The sequence below is a fragment of the Amborella trichopoda genome, chromosome 6 (genome assembly GCF_054954075.1).
Source record: "Amborella trichopoda isolate Santa Cruz 75 chromosome 6, AtrichopodaSantaCruz75HAP2 v2.0, whole genome shotgun sequence".
NCBI lineage: Eukaryota > Viridiplantae > Streptophyta > Magnoliopsida > Amborellales > Amborellaceae > Amborella > Amborella trichopoda.
This window is the reverse complement of record NC_142341.1, coordinates 45,941,365-45,958,678: the sequence shown is the minus strand read 5'-3', so window position 1 is coordinate 45,958,678 and position 17,314 is coordinate 45,941,365. Positions and strand designations below refer to the sequence as shown.

General features: G+C 31.3%; 1 protein-coding gene and 1 long non-coding RNA gene across 3 annotated transcripts; one reads left to right on the top strand and one right to left on the bottom strand.

Moving 5' to 3' along the window:
* Positions 1-652: 652 nt before the first annotated feature.
* Positions 653-2,361, bottom strand: LOC148781815 (uncharacterized). The gene is made up of 2 exons (XR_016056857.1): positions 2,296-2,361; positions 653-2,186 (listed from the first exon to the last, which is right to left on the bottom strand). It is a non-coding gene; the product is annotated as an uncharacterized LOC148781815 (long non-coding RNA).
* Positions 2,362-7,205: 4,844 nt separating this feature from the next.
* LOC18442062 (protein gamma response 1) lies at positions 7,206-15,753 on the top strand. 2 transcript variants are annotated; one of them, XM_006852286.3, is made up of 4 exons: positions 7,206-7,402; positions 8,074-8,170; positions 13,250-14,336; positions 14,727-15,753. In XM_006852286.3, exons 3-4 carry the CDS (start codon positions 13,253-13,255, stop codon positions 15,524-15,526), a joined length of 1,884 nt encoding a protein of 627 aa, XP_006852348.1. In that variant the 5' UTR covers positions 7,206-7,402; positions 8,074-8,170; positions 13,250-13,252; the 3' UTR covers positions 15,527-15,753. The 2 variants fall into 2 exon arrangements, with proteins under 2 accessions (XP_006852348.1, XP_088724834.1); XM_088868708.1 differs by lacking the exon at positions 7,206-7,402 and adding an exon at positions 7,483-7,894.
* The last annotated feature ends 1,561 nt before the right edge of the window (positions 15,754-17,314 follow it).

Here is a 17,314-nt window from a genome sequence, read left to right as displayed (position 1 = left end):
TACACTTTATCTCTTGTACCCAATTTCATATTTCTCTCTTATATCCTACAAAAGGGGTACGCCCCACTCTCTCATCTTTGTTCTATACCAAAAAGAGAATTCATCTATCTCAAACTAGGTTGAGAAGGGAATTAACGTATGGTTTGAGTTTGTGATCAAGGGGTTCATGTTCTATTGGTGTTGTTTGAACTAAACTTGATTTCTAGGTTGAGATTGAAGATTGATCATTGATCTCGTGCCATCGGATGGTGGTGACTCGGTGTGGAGTGTAATAAGCCCAGTTGAGGTAATCTATTGTACTCTCTTTTTGTTTTTGATCATATTTAATTATATTATCTTTATATTTCAATTGTGGATATTTTTTTTGTTTAAAGAAAATTGGTTTAATGACATCAATGTTTGTAAGATCTTGGATTTGTTAGTTTTATTTTCTTTGAAGCAAGAATTATTGTGGTAAGACTACTTGTAAAAGATTTTTATTAAAAGAAAAGAAAGAAAAAAGAAAACAGGTGAAAAAAAAAAAAAAAAAAAAATAAAATATATATATATATATATATATATATATATATATATATATATATATATATATATATATATATATATATATATATATATATATATATATATATATTTATTTATTTATTCCCGAAAAGATCTCATTAATCTTTCTTTCATTTGCGTCATGTATTTTACAACTTTACAGCAGCTGTGGAGTCTAGCTGGAATCGGGTTAAAGAGAGATTTGGAGTTGGCTAGAGAGAGATTTGGAGTTGGGATTGAGATGTCGCAGAAGAGAGAAGCTTGAGAACATGAGAGAATGCTTGCTGGTTTGATGGAGTACTCCTAAAAAAACATGTTTCAAGAAACCTCTATTATGTATAGGGAGAGAAAGCTTGCTTACCAATTCAAGATGATGGACAATGCAAAATAAAACAAGGCTCACAAAAAAAGTGAAGGAAATTTATAGTACTGATAACATATGAAAATTTAGATCACCATGATAGTCTGTATTATCCAATAGTAGGGTATTGGTAAAAGATACCATTGGGAAAACGTACATGTTTAAGTGTATACCAATATAAAAAATTTGAAATTCAAGATTTGAATTTCAATTAAAAAATTATGATAATTCCAATATTTGAAATTCATACCAATATAAAATATTTGAAATTCAAGATTTGAATTTCAATTAAAAAATTATGATAAGTCCAACATCTAGATAGATCTTTCTTATAGCAGTGCCCAAGTCAGATCTCCTGAATATAATGGCCATTTGTGAAAAGAAATAATAATATAATATATCAAATTTGATATTTAAATATAGAACAATGATCCAATGCAACGGTTGTATCATAGTATAATGCAATGACATTTCTAAAAAACTATATTTGTGGTATTTGTATGACCTCAAATTTTGCACACACACTCCCTTCATCTCAATAATCAATCCCCCCAAAAGAAAAGTTCAATTTGAACCCTGAGGTCAAAATGAGTCCCCCTCCAAAAATGAATTTAGACCATTCATCGTGAATTTCAAGATTTTAGCCTTTATAAACTCACAATTATTTTTTTCAGTTTTTAACATTATTCATCTAATGATAATAAAGCCATCCAAAAAGATTGGAAATGAAAAAATCCTTCTACGGTCTAAATCTAAGCAACTCATCAAAATGAACAGCCTATGCTCATTGGGCTAAAAAAAATACTTAAAAGTTGTGTTTTCAATTTTTTTATTTTTTGTGATTATTCATTAAAATAAACAAAAATGTATATTTCAAAATTTAGATCAAACAAATGGTCATGTTTTTTTAAGGTTGTTGCATGATATTACAATACAACAGTTACATGAAATCATTGCTCATATAGATAGAGCATAAGTTTCATATTTAATATTTAAGAAGACTTTTTTTATTTCTAATTACTTTGTGTTGCTAGTAAATGTGGACATTCTGATGGCTTCATACATGATATTACCCACTACAAATATAATAATTTAACAAAAAGAAATGATGGAGATGATATTACCCAGCTAAAAAGTATAATAATTTAACAAATATAAGATTAAGTAAAGAAAAGTGGCTAGTTATCGGGGAAGGGCATTTTTACAGCCGTATTTGCCTCTGCGTCCGTATCAATTTCAAAGATGAATCTTGAACGCAATCAAGAGGTAGACACATGTCGTAAAACTGTCACATTTATTTTAAAAATGAACATAGTTAAGGAGTGTACATATTTCGAAAATATCTGCATGACTTTAGAGATAGAAAGAAAGGGCCAAAAGTTACAACTCCTTACCTAAGAGAAACATAGAATTCTTCAAATGTTTCATCTTCATATTAACCTAGAGGGAGCAACACGATCATAGTTACAGAGTCAGTCACTATTTTCAGACGTAAATTATTGGTTTTTTTTACGAGGTGAATTTAAGTATACTTACTATTGGTCTCTTTCAAAATATCAAATATCAAGTTAAAGTTAAAATTAATAGCAACCTCTAAATTCTTTAACTCTCTTCCAATCTTCTAATTTGAAAAGAAAAATATTATAATTAACTCATCACACATTAATAGCAAGCTCTGGATCTTTTAACTCTCTTCCAATTTTTTAATTTGAAAGCAAAAATATTATAATTAATTCATCACACATAAATAAAGTAGGTAATAAAATAAGTATCTTCTACAAAATAAAATGCCAAATGCATGTTATTTTTTAATATTTATTTCAAAATATACAAATTTTATGATCATACTTTTAAAAGCTCAAATTATTTAAAACTATAGGTGATATTAAATATGAAAAAGGTTTATATAGAGCCGATGCTCTAAACAATCAAATTAGAGCGCATGATATATTTCAAAAAAAATAAAATTCCTAGAAACAATGCATCTTCTACAAAATAAAATGCCGAATGCATGTTATTTTTTAATATTTATTTCAAAATATACAAATTTTATGATCATATTTTTAAAAGCTTAAATTCTTTAAAACGATAGGTGATATTAAATATGAAAATAGTTTATATAGAGCCAAGGCTCTAAACAATCAAATTAGAGCACACCTCAAAATTTTCATTAGAAGAAGTTGTTTTGATGTCCAAATATCCTCAAATTGATCATCTCAACATCAAGATGCATGGATATGAGAAAAAAATGGATTTTGAATTTTGAAAATAGTACATCTTTTAATGTATTTTTGGACCATGAATTTTTGAGATTTTTAAGGTTTTGTAGATCTGCTCGATCTACATTGTCTTTTAAACTTTAAGTTTTACAATTAGAGATGAAAATACATTTTAAGGCTATCACCAAGATTTCCAGTATTGAAATCACTTTCTTGATACTATTGAAGTTTGAAGGTGATTTCAACTCTAAATGTTTAGAGCCTCGGCTCTATACAAACTGTACCTATTGAATATAATTATATTTAAAATTTACAATTAAAAATAAAATGAATTAATAAACCAATTAATCTGAGGATGTTTTTAGAGTTATAATATATTATTAACAAGGTATAACAAAGTAAATTTCTTTCATGAATATCATAATTATATGTTTTTAATTATAAATATTTTAATATGTATTTATTTTATTATAATTTTGTTAATATTAATGTAATAATTCATGTATTATTATTTTTAGACATGAAAACTAATTTTCAAGTGGTGAGATAAAAATATTTGAGAAAGAAAGAGAGGAACGTTGAAAATGTTTACTGTAAAAAAAAGAAAGATGGCTTTAACATATATAGGAATAAATATGATAGAAGATATCGGGTATGAATATGATAGAAGATAGCGGTCTTTTTACCAAGTAAATTCAATTGTATTTACCATTAACCTCCTCCAATGTTCTAAGTTAAAGTTTAAATTAATAGCAACCCTTCACTCTTTAACTTTCTTCTAATTTTCTAATTTTTAAAAAAATATATTATAATTAACTATTATCCAAGTTCAAATGGATCTTGAACTCTATAGCTTTGTTTAGTATAATCTTGAAATCTAAAATTTGACAATTGAAATTAAAATGGTATTTAGAATAAAGTACAGGACATTTGCTTTTTCACATTTCACATCGGGCTTAATGATCTTGAATTCTAAAGTTTTAAAATTGAAGTTAAAATGGTATTTGGAATAAGGCATTTATAAAAAGCATCTATAAAAGACTATTCACATTCAAAGCACGGATCTAATCACACATAAATAAAGTACCTAATAGAAATGACATCTTCTACGAATCAAAATGTCAAATGCATGTTACTTTTTAATATTTATTTCAAAATATACAAATTTTATAACCATAGTTTTAAAAACTCAAATTCTTTAAAACTACAAATGATATTAAGTAGCTATATATTAAAATTTATAATTAAAATAAAAATAATTTAACTTGAGGATGTTTTTAGTAGTTATAATATATTATTAATAAAATAATAACAAAGTAATTATGATTTTTTCGTGAATATCACAAATAAAGTAATAACAAAATAATTATATTTTTTTTATAAATATCACAATTATATGTTTCTAATTATAAATATTATAATATGTATTTATTTTTTATTACAATTTTATTCATATTAATGTAGTAATTCATGTATTGTAATTTTAGGACATAAATTTTCATATTATGAAAACTAATTTCAAAGTGAGGAAGTAAAGATATTTATAAAGAAATTGAAAAGTTCTCCCTCGAAAAAACGAAAGATATAGGGGATATTGGTTTTTTTACTAAAGAGAATTCAAGTATACTTACCATTGGTCTCCTCCAATATTCCAAGTTAAAGTTAAAATTAATAGCTATCTTCCAATTTTCTAATTTAAAAGGGAAAATATTACAATTAATTCTCATCCAAGTTCAAATCGATCTTGAACTGCACAATTTTTTTTAGGATGATCTTGAACACTAAAGTTTTGAAAATTTAAAGTTAAATGATATTTGGAATAAATCATTTATACGGGGCATCTATGAAGCCCTATTCACATTCAAAGCATGGGCCCAAATACACATAAATAAAGTATGTAATAGAAATGGCATCTTCTACAAAATAAAATGTCAAATGCATGTTATTTTTTTAATAGTTATTTGAAAGTATACAAATTTTATGGCCATACTTTAAAAAACTCAAATTCTTTAAAACTATAGGTGATATTATATATATATATATATATATATATATATATATATATATATATATATATATATATATATATTAAAATTTACAATTAAAAAAATTTAAATCAATTTAACCTTAGGATGTCTTTAGTAGTTATAACATATTACTAATAAAGTAATAACCAAATAATTATGATTTTTCATGAATATCATAATTATATGTTTCTAATTATAAATACTACAACTTGCATTTATTTTGATTACAAATTTTATTAATATTAATTAATATAATATGAATTTATTTGATTCTAATTTATTAATATTAATTAATGTAATAATAAGTATAGTTTCATCAAGTATAATTATGAAAATTATAAAGAATTATTAAAATTGGAATTAAATATTATTAATATATTCAAATAATAAAAATAAAGTTGTATGAATTTATTATAATTAATTCAAAGTTAAGATAATAATTTAAATTATTATCGTTAACTCTTTTTTATAGTAATATTAGAATCAACATTAATAATATAATCGTAATATTTTTAATAAATATTACAACAACTATAGAAATATAATTAGAATCGTAGATAAATTTTATGAATATGTTTTAGATGCAATAAACTTTCCCATCGAAAAATCATGTAATTATTTAAGTGATCACTTAACACATATCAATATACTATTCCATCACATATTTATTAAATTATTTACATAAATGCTTGAAACAGAATCTACACAGTCTTGATTACATATTTACATAATTATTTATGTGATGGCTTATTTCATTTCTACATACAATATAGATTATCCCCCTAATATCTTATTAGTGGAAACTTTCTTCTACTCAATTAATAAAGAAGAGCACATACACCATAATTTCATTGGAGCATACTGTGAACTTATTCTCTCAGAGACACTAACTTGAGAATATTCTTTTTTGATCTGGAATTTTTGAAACAACCTAACTACTAGATGATGACATTCAAAAGAAAAAATATATGAGTTTTCTAACGCTTATATCTCACCCTTAAATAATTGGATGGTTTTTATTTAATTTTGGGGCATTTTTTTCAAAATGGTAGAGAATAAATTTGAAACTCTTTCCATAAGATGAAGTTTCTATAGGGCCTAAGCTTCATGAAAAGAAAATAAAGCCTCACCTGAAATCCTCATATGGAAAGAGCACGTTATCGGAAATCTTCATGATGGCTCTAAAATTAATTTTCGAACCAACAATAAAATTTGAAACTAAAAAATAGTACAGATTTTGTGGATATGTGAATACTTATTTTTAGGTTGAAATGCATGGTCTAGATGATTTGTTGCAATATGTACTATTTTTAAAATTTAAAATCCTTAATTTTTTTATACAACTATAATGTTCAAGTCGAGATGATCGATGCAATAGTTATCCAATACTTGAATTGTGATTTTGGATGAGGTATGAGGTGATGCTTTATTTACTTTGACAGGGCTGCAAACCTATGAAACTATGTTCCATTTTTATATTGAGTATAACATATACGTTGGAACTTTTTTTTATATTGAGTATGACATACAGGTTGAAGAGGTTAATCCCCAAAAGATATGGTCCTAGAAATGCTTCTAGATTGGGTATGCCCGAGGTAGTAAATGGCCAGCATGTTCCTTTAGGAGCATGAAACCTTTTGGCACAAAGGAGAAACAATTTTTGTTGGAGCAGTTATACGAGATCGATTCTGAAAATATGCAGACCGCCTAAGAATTACTAGATGATTAGTCTCAAAAGAAAAAAAAATTGAAAATTTTGAGTTGTCTAACGCTTAGATCTCACTATATAAAAATTGTACGGTCTCTGTTCAATCTTGATACATTATTATTTTCAAGTGATGTAATTAGAAAATTTTTGTTATTGAAGGTAATATATGGATTGGAGTTACATCCCAAGATTTTGAGTCCTAAAATTAAATGGGATTTTAGCCGAATTAAAAGGGATTTTAGCCGAGGGAGTAAATTGGCAGTACACTCCCGTAGGAGTATAATATCTTTTGGCTTTTGAGAGAGAGAGAGAGATCGCCTCTCTTCCAAACGGGTCGACGGTGTGGCGCACACGTTTTGAATTCCCGCCTGAAAATTTCAATCTATTCGTTCCCCCAATTCTCTTCCCTGCTATCTCTACGCATTCTCCCTTCTCTCTCCTCTCTCTCTCTCTCTACTCTCTCCTCTCTCTCTCTCTACTCTCTCTCTAGCTTCTCTGATACTTGCTTAAATTGATCTTTAAATCCCCATCCACTTTCCGTATTCGAGTAAGAACTTTGCTATTTTGTTAGATTTGTGCGTATATCAGTGTTATAATGATGCTCTTTGCTCCATTTTCTTCATTTTTTGTTTATTTTTGGCTGTTTATTGAGTGAGGGTTTCACTTGTATTGTACATTTCATTAAATTGTTTCTTCCTTTTCTCCATTTTCCCTCTCATTTTCAATTGTTTATTTTTTTCTTGTTTACACTGTAAATGAGTTCAACAGATTAAACCTCTGTAAATCTGTGAAATTCATATGCAGATTTACTCTGTAAATGAATTGAGGGAGTGATTTTGATTTTAAGGTTTCGGGATTTTGATTATGTTACTTTGTAAATGAAAAACTGTATCATGGATATTGTATTCAATTCCATTTTTGGATGTACTCCCTAAATGGTTAAGGAAGGTTATTTATTACTCTGAGTTATTTCAAACCTTAAGATGGACGCAAATTCCCCAAACTCTGCTTAAATCAACTGCAAAAGGAGGCACATTTGGTATTCCTACATTTTTTTGAAGAATGTTTCCGTTTCACATTTTCTCTACGTTTTTTTGTTTTTCTTGAAAATTTTGAAGTCGCTTACTTTTTTATTATTTACTGCAATTCATTTTGTTTAATCTTCTGCAATTCATATCATAATAATGTAGTTTATATTCTTTATCTTTTTCTATCCAGGGTTATTCCGAAGCCTATATTATCCCAAGAGTTTCTATTTGTTGGTGGCCTTGCCAAACTAGCAGGGTTGTAATAACCAGAGCTTATTCTGCTAAAGGTAATCATATATGATTGTAGAGGCATTCTTTTTCTTCTTTTTTTTTCTGATGAAAAGCAAGGAGTAATATGGTAACTTTTACAGGATACCTCATCCTTTTATCATTGTTTTACTTGTCTTTGATTTTTTTTTTTAATTTCTTTGTATACTTATATTTTGGAGCCATTCATTTGCCTTATTAAAAGGAATGTAAAACCAAAAAATCCAGTCAATTGTATTTGAAGAAGTTAAGCTGGTTCTATGTGGATTGATGGTCTCATAATCCATTTATGCTGTAATTTTAAGGTGGTTGGTTATCTAAGGATCAGTGTTTTAAAACTCTGCCTAGTTACTCGGCCTTGGCATGGCGCTGAGGTGGCTTCTAATGTCCAGGTTCAGGTTTAAGAGATCTATACATTTGGGGCAAGTACTGTATGGACTGAACTGAGTACTGTAGAACTCGGGTTGCCTTTTTATAGTACTTGGATTGAGTTCGTAACTTACTGCAACTTAAAATCAAAGAAGGATGGGGGGAGGGGGTTGGGCATAATTTTACTCACCCACTTTGCATTTTCTTTGAAGATTGGAGAACCCAAAATCCCACATCATCATCCAAGCCGTATCTAAACTATTTGGGGTTGGTTACATGAATCATATTCTATCATTCTGTTCTATTAAGGGCCATACTCTCAGTAAGACCACATGTCAGACAGTACAACATGTCGCTTATAGGGAATGCCCTAGTATGAGCATATAACATAGGTTCAGGATTGATGATTTGGCAAAGATTTATGTTGGGTGCCCTACCTAACACAACCCTCTTTCTTTAACTTGGGGCCGACCAAGGCAGAGTTACCCAAAACCCCACATATTGATCAAATTTTTAATATAAGATAGATAACCCACTAGATCCACCTATTAGTCTTAGAAGCGTTACATTCATGAAAAAAATTCTTTTAACTAGCTTTAACCAAATTGAGTATATAATTTCGTTAATTTTCTTCTCCTTAGTTTTGTTTATTGTGAATTTGTACTTCTGGTGCTTCATGCGTCTACTTTCCTATTTTAACCGCTTTAAAACCTCTTGTACTTTTTCCTGTTGTGAACTCATTTCCTTTTTCTTTTTTAATTGTGATCAATGATAAGATTAGTGTTGATATAATTGATTGCATTGTTTGAAAAGTCGGCCATCCGGTGTCCTAGGCAAGAAAAATACCTAATAGGGGCCTTGGTGGGCACCCTAGGCTGCCATGTTTGTAAGTGCTGCCGTAGCCTGAGCGCATAGGCAATGCCTCGATACCCTTAGCCTAGGGCTAAGTAAGGTCCTTGTCCAAGGGAAAAATTGACCTTTTCCCCCTATAAAGGAGGGAAGGGTTTTTGGGGGAATAGAATGCCCCCAAAACCCTTATATTGCCTTCTTGAGAGAGCCAAAAATATTTTTTTTTCTGTTTTGTTTTGAGATTTTTCTCAAGATGAATTTTTTTTCATAGTTTTAGATGGTTTGCAAAATTGAAAAGTTAACCTATCAAATACTTTACGGCTTGGACTGGATACAAAAGAGGGCATTTGACCATCACAGTTCATTTGTTCTAGCCTATATTGATTTGATTTTGGAAAGGTTAGTGTATTACAATATTTGAATTATGTTTTGTTGATTTATTGTGTAAAAAGGGCTTTTAATTGTTTTTATTTCCCATTTGGTTTTTGTTTTTGTGATATTTTATAAGTTTGGATTTGGATTTTTGGCCCTTATTCAAGAGTAGGTTTTAGTTTCGGTTTTTTTATATTTTCTTAAGATTGGGAGACCCAATCTTAAGAAAAAGTCAAATCTGAATCCAATTGGATCTTTTCCACTTTATTTGTCCTTATACTTCTTAAATAATTCAAGGATTGGATAGGGTTAATAGAGTGATTATTTTTTTCCTACTTTATTGCATCTTTTCAATTATTTGGTGTTTCTTTTTTAAGTTCTAACATGGGCATATGGCATTTGTGACTTTCATGATATAGTTGGGTTCCTTTATTGGTTCATTAGTAAAGTTTGATTTGTTTCATCCCAGGGACAACTTAAAAAAAAGAAAAAATAGTAACAGTTTGTAATTGAGTTGTTTTATCAATAGGTCATTTGGGATGTTTTGAGATCCCATCCAAGTCCCTATCAACACCTTGAGGGCTTAGATGCCCTTTATTTCTACCTAGGCTGCCAAGGTTTGTAGGTATCCGTCTAGGCGTCAAGGACACTTGGCTGCCTAGGCAACCGCATTCTAATTTTTAAACATTGATTAATCATTTACGTCGAATTCGAGCAAATGCAGTGAAGATTCCTTGACTTTATTGTGATTTAAGTAATTTATTGGGAATTCTAGAAGAATCTATCCTTATAAACATGAACATGAACATGAACTACTCGAGTTAATTTCGGATGCATTTACTATATAACAATACCACATAGGACTGCATCGTAGTTGGGTTCAGTGCCTCTTCAAAGAAGAAACTAGCATCAAATATGTTAATGGTGATTTTTTTCTGTTCCCCTTTGTCCTTCAAAACCACACTAAGATGTATTATAGTAAATGTCTTTTCTTAGAACACAGGATGTTTTCTACTAAAACAATAGAATATAAACGACTAAGAAAAGATCTTGCATATTGGATAGCCATGCATGCCAACTATCCATCAGATCTTATTGGATAGTCATAGCCAGCTAACCCATAAAATGCTTTAATTGACCTTAGCAAGTTAATGGTGTACATCCACGGGCAAGCAGCAAATCACCAACACTTAATTATATGTGGTTCACCCTGATAAAGCTACATCCTCAAGCAACTGACAAGGTTATGATTTTGTTATAGAGGGGGAATTACAAGATTATGTTGAATACCAAGACTTACTTTACAATTGGAAAACAGTATCAATCCCCTTTCTGCTCCCATAGAACAACTGTCGAACCAACCTTCATTATCGACTTCATCATTACTGCTCTGCCCGCAATGGCAAATTCAAATAAAACTACCCAAAAAATTGTAGCTAGTTCAACCTCAACCAAAGCTCTCCTATGCAATAACTAGTCTCTCTCTAAACAGCTTATAAAGCCCCATGTAATGTGACGCCAAACTATCCTTTAGTAACTGTTGAAATATCAATTGGGGGTTGGTTTTGTATGATCTACGAACATAAACTTATTTTGTAAAAATAATAAAATATAAAACTCTATTTTTAATATTGGCTTAAGCATAAAATGTAAAACTTTATTTCTAAGAATGGCTTAGACTTTTGGTTTCTTGTTTGTTACTCATACTGGGGGTACATTGAGATTGTAGATCTTTTAATCTTTGGATCTCCAGAGAATAATTTATTTCTTATGGGTAAATTGTTGACATGGATCTTGCATCATCAATTTGAGGAGTTTGGACAACCAAATTTTAACATTTGAGTTTTCAAACTAATTTACGTCCTGTATTTCAAATTGGGGCCTTTTCTATTTTTGACATCTTTGCTACAACTCGCATTGATGGATACAAGCTTGGGCAGAAAAGTAGATGATGAATGGTCCAGTCTGCAATTATATTAAGCTTGGAATAATTATAAATATTTTGTAAGGAATTCATTTGGTATATATTCGTGGTTGACACACACCAAAGGGTGGTTGACACAAAACAAAGGAGCATATACACAACTAGTTTTAAGCTTATGTAAAACAATATTTTTGTTTCTTTTTTGTTCATCAATTATCTAAAAGAAGCTAGTCAGGCTTTGGGCCCCCTAGCTCAACAGTTTTCCTTGCATTTTATTCTGATTGCATTTTCAAACAAAGGATGGTTCTTTTTTTTAAATCTTTTAAGTGAATCGAATTCTCGTATGATTACTTATACTTAATTAGACTGGGTTAACCATATCCTATGGTCTTTAAAGAGTTCATTTAATGTATTTAACTAAATTTCAAGTTTCAGATTGAATTTGGGAAAGAATTTTAGTTGTTCACATAGGTGTTCTCACGACTGGGATCTTAAAAATCATTAATTAGAAGGGATTGTAAACTACCAAAGGTCCTCAAGTTAGCCCTTGGATGTGTAACTTTCAGCTGTTCATACCCAAGTTGAGATAGTAGGCCTTCACCCATAAGTTCAAGGATGAGCTTTTAAGATCTGGAAAAACATAATGTTATTTTTGAATGGTTTCAGTATTTTAATTGAATTAATGTAATACCTGTGATTCTTTAAGGCTTGCCATGTCATATCCCCTACTTATAGTTGTGTACATATTGATTTTCTTATAGGAAATGCATCAGTTGTTTCTACCATTGTTGGAAAAATCGCTTGTTCTAACCGGTAACCGCCCGGTTAGATCGGAACATGCTAGTTTTGGTGACCAACCAAGTATTTTTAAAAAATAAAAAAATATATATAAAATCTTAAAAAATAAGGGATTCTGTTTGTCTTGTATTTTTAATTTTTTTCATCATTATAGCAAAAAATGAAAATTGTTTTGGCCATTAATTTTTTTTTTTTACATTTTCTCATCTTTTTTTAGAAAATTTCAAAAATACCCCTGGGCACAAATTGACTCTTTACAAGTCTTTGTTTTTTTTAATTAATTTTCAACTTCATTTGGATGTGCTTTGTTTAATCATTCTTTAAGTATAGCTTTCCTAATTTAGTAGATTTTTGTTTTTTTAGATATCTTTTTTAACACTTTTTTTGACCGACTGGGACTTGCCTGGCTAGAACGGTTGAACTGGCCAATTTACCGGTTAGGCCAGTGGTACCGCTTCCAAGCCTATGTCCGGTTAACCGTTCCAGTTCGATTTTTCCAACACTAGTTTCTACAAATCCTTGTTTCCATCATGCTTCTCCTTCACTATGGCATTGTATGACAAATGTTATTGATAATTTTGTAAATCAGCTCAACGGTGCAGTTTGGATGTTAAATATCTTAAAGTTCTAGAGTGAACCTGTCGAAGTAATCTTTTCATTACTCTGAAAAAGTTCTTAAAATTTTATTTTTCTCAATTTGTTTTATAATTTTTATTTTCATCAATATAATATGCTCTCCTACTGATTTCCATGACTCTGATTAAACTGTTGTGCTTATCGCCTCCAGATCATGGACAATGATTCAGGAAATGCCATACCAACTGACTGTTCCTTTGAAGAAGGCACTCCAAAATACCTCACTGGGCTCAGCACAATTATGGTGGCCTCAATTCAAGAACTAAAAGACCGAATCTCTCAGATAGAGTTCATTTTCTGCCGCCAAATCTTTCCTACCTATCAATCTGAACTGAAAACATCAAGAGGCTTGCAAAAACTGCTTGTCAAAGATAAGAAAGATGCAGAAAATGAGTGGAGAGAGAAAGAGCGCTCTTTGTTACTGTTAATTGAAGACCTTCGCAATGAAAAACAACAGGCCCAAGAATTGATTCAACAGGAGAAAGCAAAGTTGTTGGCAAAGTTTGATACAGAAAAGGAAGAATTGCTGAAAGCTCATGAAGGGGAGAAACATGCACTTTTTACAAGATTGGACAAATTAGAGAACATTGGAGAGGTTGAGGAGCTTCAGAGACAGCTACAGTTAAAAATAGAGGAACTCACCAAATTAAGAGCAAAGCATGACCTACTAATGACTGACCTTAAATGTAAAGAAGGACTTGCTAAAGAGTGGCTAGAAAATTTTTTGAGAGTAGATAAGGAGGCCCAAGAACAAATTCAGAAAGAGAAAGAGAAGTTGGGAAAACTTTTCCTTAATAAGAAGGAAAAGTGGATAAAAACTGAGAAATCTCAGCTCTTAGGTAGGTTGGAAAAGCTAGAAAATGGTGGGGAGCTTTCTCAGCTTCGAGAAAAGCTTTGCCTGAAAGAAGTGGAAGTCATCCAATTAAAAAAAATGAACCAAAAGTTAGCAGAGGACCTCAAATCTAACGATAATGAGCAAAGGATAATTGACATGCACCTGGATAATTGCAGAGATCAGCTAAAGAGTACCAAAGAGATATCAGAGGGGAAGCTGATAAATGAAAGGAGAGAGAAGGCATGTGTAATTCAGGAATTCGAGCTTCTGAAAAAGAAGTACATCAGCCTACACTCACAGCATAAATTTCTTCGTGGCAAACTTGGTCTTTCATTGGACAAGAGGCACAATATGAATGTAGGGAGAGAATCATCTATTCATCCTCGGCAGGAAAACTTACCAGGTATTTTAGTTACCAAGTATCAATCTGGCTATGAAACATCTGAGAGAGAGAGTGCAATGGTGATCAATTGAAAGTTGACTGGCTGGTTTTCTTACGTAGGGATTTGCAGCATAAATTCTTATGATCCAGGCCTATTATTTTAGCAAATGATGTGCACATTTATTAATGAAAGATTTGAAAAATAATGTAAAAATGCCCAAACTATTTTGTTACTTCAGAACCGATTGAAATGCTCACTTTTTATCAGTGAGCGACACTCTCATTTATTGAATACTGCCTGGGTTTCAATGATACATCGTTTTAAGTTTAATAGTAGGATTTGCTTTCCTTGATGATGCAAGTCAAAGGGCATTTATTTTCATTTCAACTGATCTACATAATTCATCTCAGATGATGCAGGTCAGAACCCAAGTACCGCTCCTCTCTCTCCTCAATTGGACAAACCTGAAAAGAACGGCGATGCAGAAATAGAACCAAAAACCTGTATGGAACCAAAAAAAATTAGAACCCCAGAAACAGCACCAGGCTTCAATTCTGAAAAAATATCACCTGTTGCCCCTACAGAAAGCTCTAGTTCCAGAGCTCTAAAACGCCCCTTCATTTCAAAGATTGAATCTCACTCTGGCCTAAAGCGCTCAAACTCCTCTTGGAGGGATACTCGGGCCTGCCAAGAATTAAAGGAAAAGGGAGACCCACATGATGATTTTCTTGATACCCCAATGGAAATGGTTCATATGAACTTGAATAAAGAGCCTACTAATGGGCTTGAACCTAAAACAGAGAGAGGAGGAGCTCAATTAATTGCAGTTCCGCCCCTGAATGACATGGATTTCGATAATTCTGATGAGGATGAGACCCAGGAATTTGACTCGAATTCTTCAAAGGAATTAAAAGCTTGTGAAGACCCAAAATTGGAACCCAAAAAGAACAGTTCAACAAGTACAAGAGAATTGAACAGAGGCTATAAGTATGTTGAACCGGTCAGGAAGAAAGAAGAAAGAGAAGCTCTTAAAGGGGCTGAGTGCAACCAGTGTAAGAAGTTTTATGATGCCATTCTTCCAAATGGTAATAGTGATATTGTACGATGTGAACATAGAGATGTGGGTTCGAGGCATCGTTATCGCTATGCTCCTCCTTCAACTCCTGAAGGATTTTGGAATATCGGGTTTGATTCAGTTATGGAAAATTAGCATGGCAGAAGTCTTGAGCTTATGTGAACTGGTTCTTTGGTCAGTCATTTGCGTTTCGGGCTTGGATGTTTCTTTGATCATCTTACTCATTCGACTGAAATTTGGAAGGACAGTATCTGTGCATCCTACTCTTTTGTTCTTCCATTGTTTCTAAACCATCTCCATGTTCATATTTTGTCATTTTTTATGGTATTTACATTTTTACTCATCCCTTTTGTTCTCTAAAAGACCTTATCTTGTTCTTGTCCTTGCTATTTCTTCTTTTTGAAAGGAAGATCTACCAAAACAAGTGGACTAAGTAATAAAAAATAAACACCGCAAAAGGGGGTTGCAAACTAGTCTTTTGTCAACTCTTTATACTTCTCACAGTAGGTAAGGCTATGGTCTTGGGTCAGTTCATAGTAATTTGAATTCCTCATCTCCAACTTATGCAAGACTTTATAAACCAAGATGATAGTATGGAGACAATAATTAATTGGGTGGGTAGAATTATGTGAACACCATGGAGGTTAACTTTCAAATTTAAGAACCTTTTTTCTATATTGCAAATCAATAACAAATGGACTTTCGATATGGTTGGGGTGGATCATTCCTCCAATCAAAGTTTAGCCAAAATTTTAGATAAATTTTTGATGGACTTTGAAAGGAGTAACGAGCTCCCCTGTCTGTGTTTGGCATTTGATGGGTGGAAAGGCGCAGTAGCAAATTGTAGGAAACCCAAAGTATGAGCATATGAAATTGTCCAATAAAACATTAGGTAGCACCTAAGAGGCAGATTAGCTTTGGATGCGTCTATTATTTTGGCAAATATATGATGCTCATAGAGTTGGCTTGTGCTTTCATTCACTTGGTAGGTTATGTCTATGTCCAATCAAATGATTGCTGAGATGTCAACATTTTGGAGAGAGGACACCAGTAACGATTTCATGAATCATATGCATAGATTAGTTGGTTTGTGTGTATTATCATGTGAGAAACCAAATCAAGGTAGATCATTTTGTAGGGCCAATCTCATTGGGAAGTGTACTTTTGATGCCAAAATATCCGCAAATTGATCACTTTGACTTTGAAAAGATGGATTTGAAAAAAAAGAAAGAAAAGGATTTCAAATCTTAAAAACGATTTACCTGGTAACACGTTTCTCAGCCGTCTATTTCAAGTGTTCTTAGATCTATCAGCTCCATACTAGTTTTGGAGTTTCAAATTTGTAATCAAGGGTGGCGCTAGACTTTTAAGCCATTACAAGGGTTTTGGCACTACTGCGAAGGTTTATATCTTCAAGCTATTGCAAGTATTTCCGTTTTCGGCGTTAGAATTGGAGTTCTAGACATTTTCTAGTCATTACAAATGTTTGCAATGCTGGAATGGCATGGATTTTGAGATGCAGTGGCCGTAACCTTCATTTAACAGGTGAAATATCGTAATGCTACGAGTATTTTTTCGATAATAAATTTTGAGAACCATCTTAGAATTATCAAAAATTATTTTTTATTTTTTTTAAAAAAAGATGGATTTTGAGTTTATAAGAAACTTTAAATAATACAATACATAGTTGTTAGTTTAGGTGAGGAGTTTATATCTCTTAAAATTTAGAAGCATCAAGATACCCCTAGATTGGTTTCATCAAGGGAGTGAATGGACGAAATGCTCTTAGGAGCGTATAATCCTACATAATAACATGACTAACGAGTGATCAACATAGCCTTTTCCCAATTATTTGGGCCGGCAAAATGTCCTAGCTTACTCTTGCTCATTTCTCACTATTTGGGTTCTAATACAGCACATTAT

Coding starts and splice junctions, on each gene's coding strand:
- LOC18442062 (XM_006852286.3), top strand. CDS start 13,253: ATGGACAATGATTCAGGAAATGCCATACCAACTGACTGTTCCTTTGAA. Junction 14,337..14,726: donor TCGGCAGGAAAACTTACCAG/GTATTTTAGTTA, acceptor AATTCATCTCAG/ATGATGCAGGTCAGAACCCA.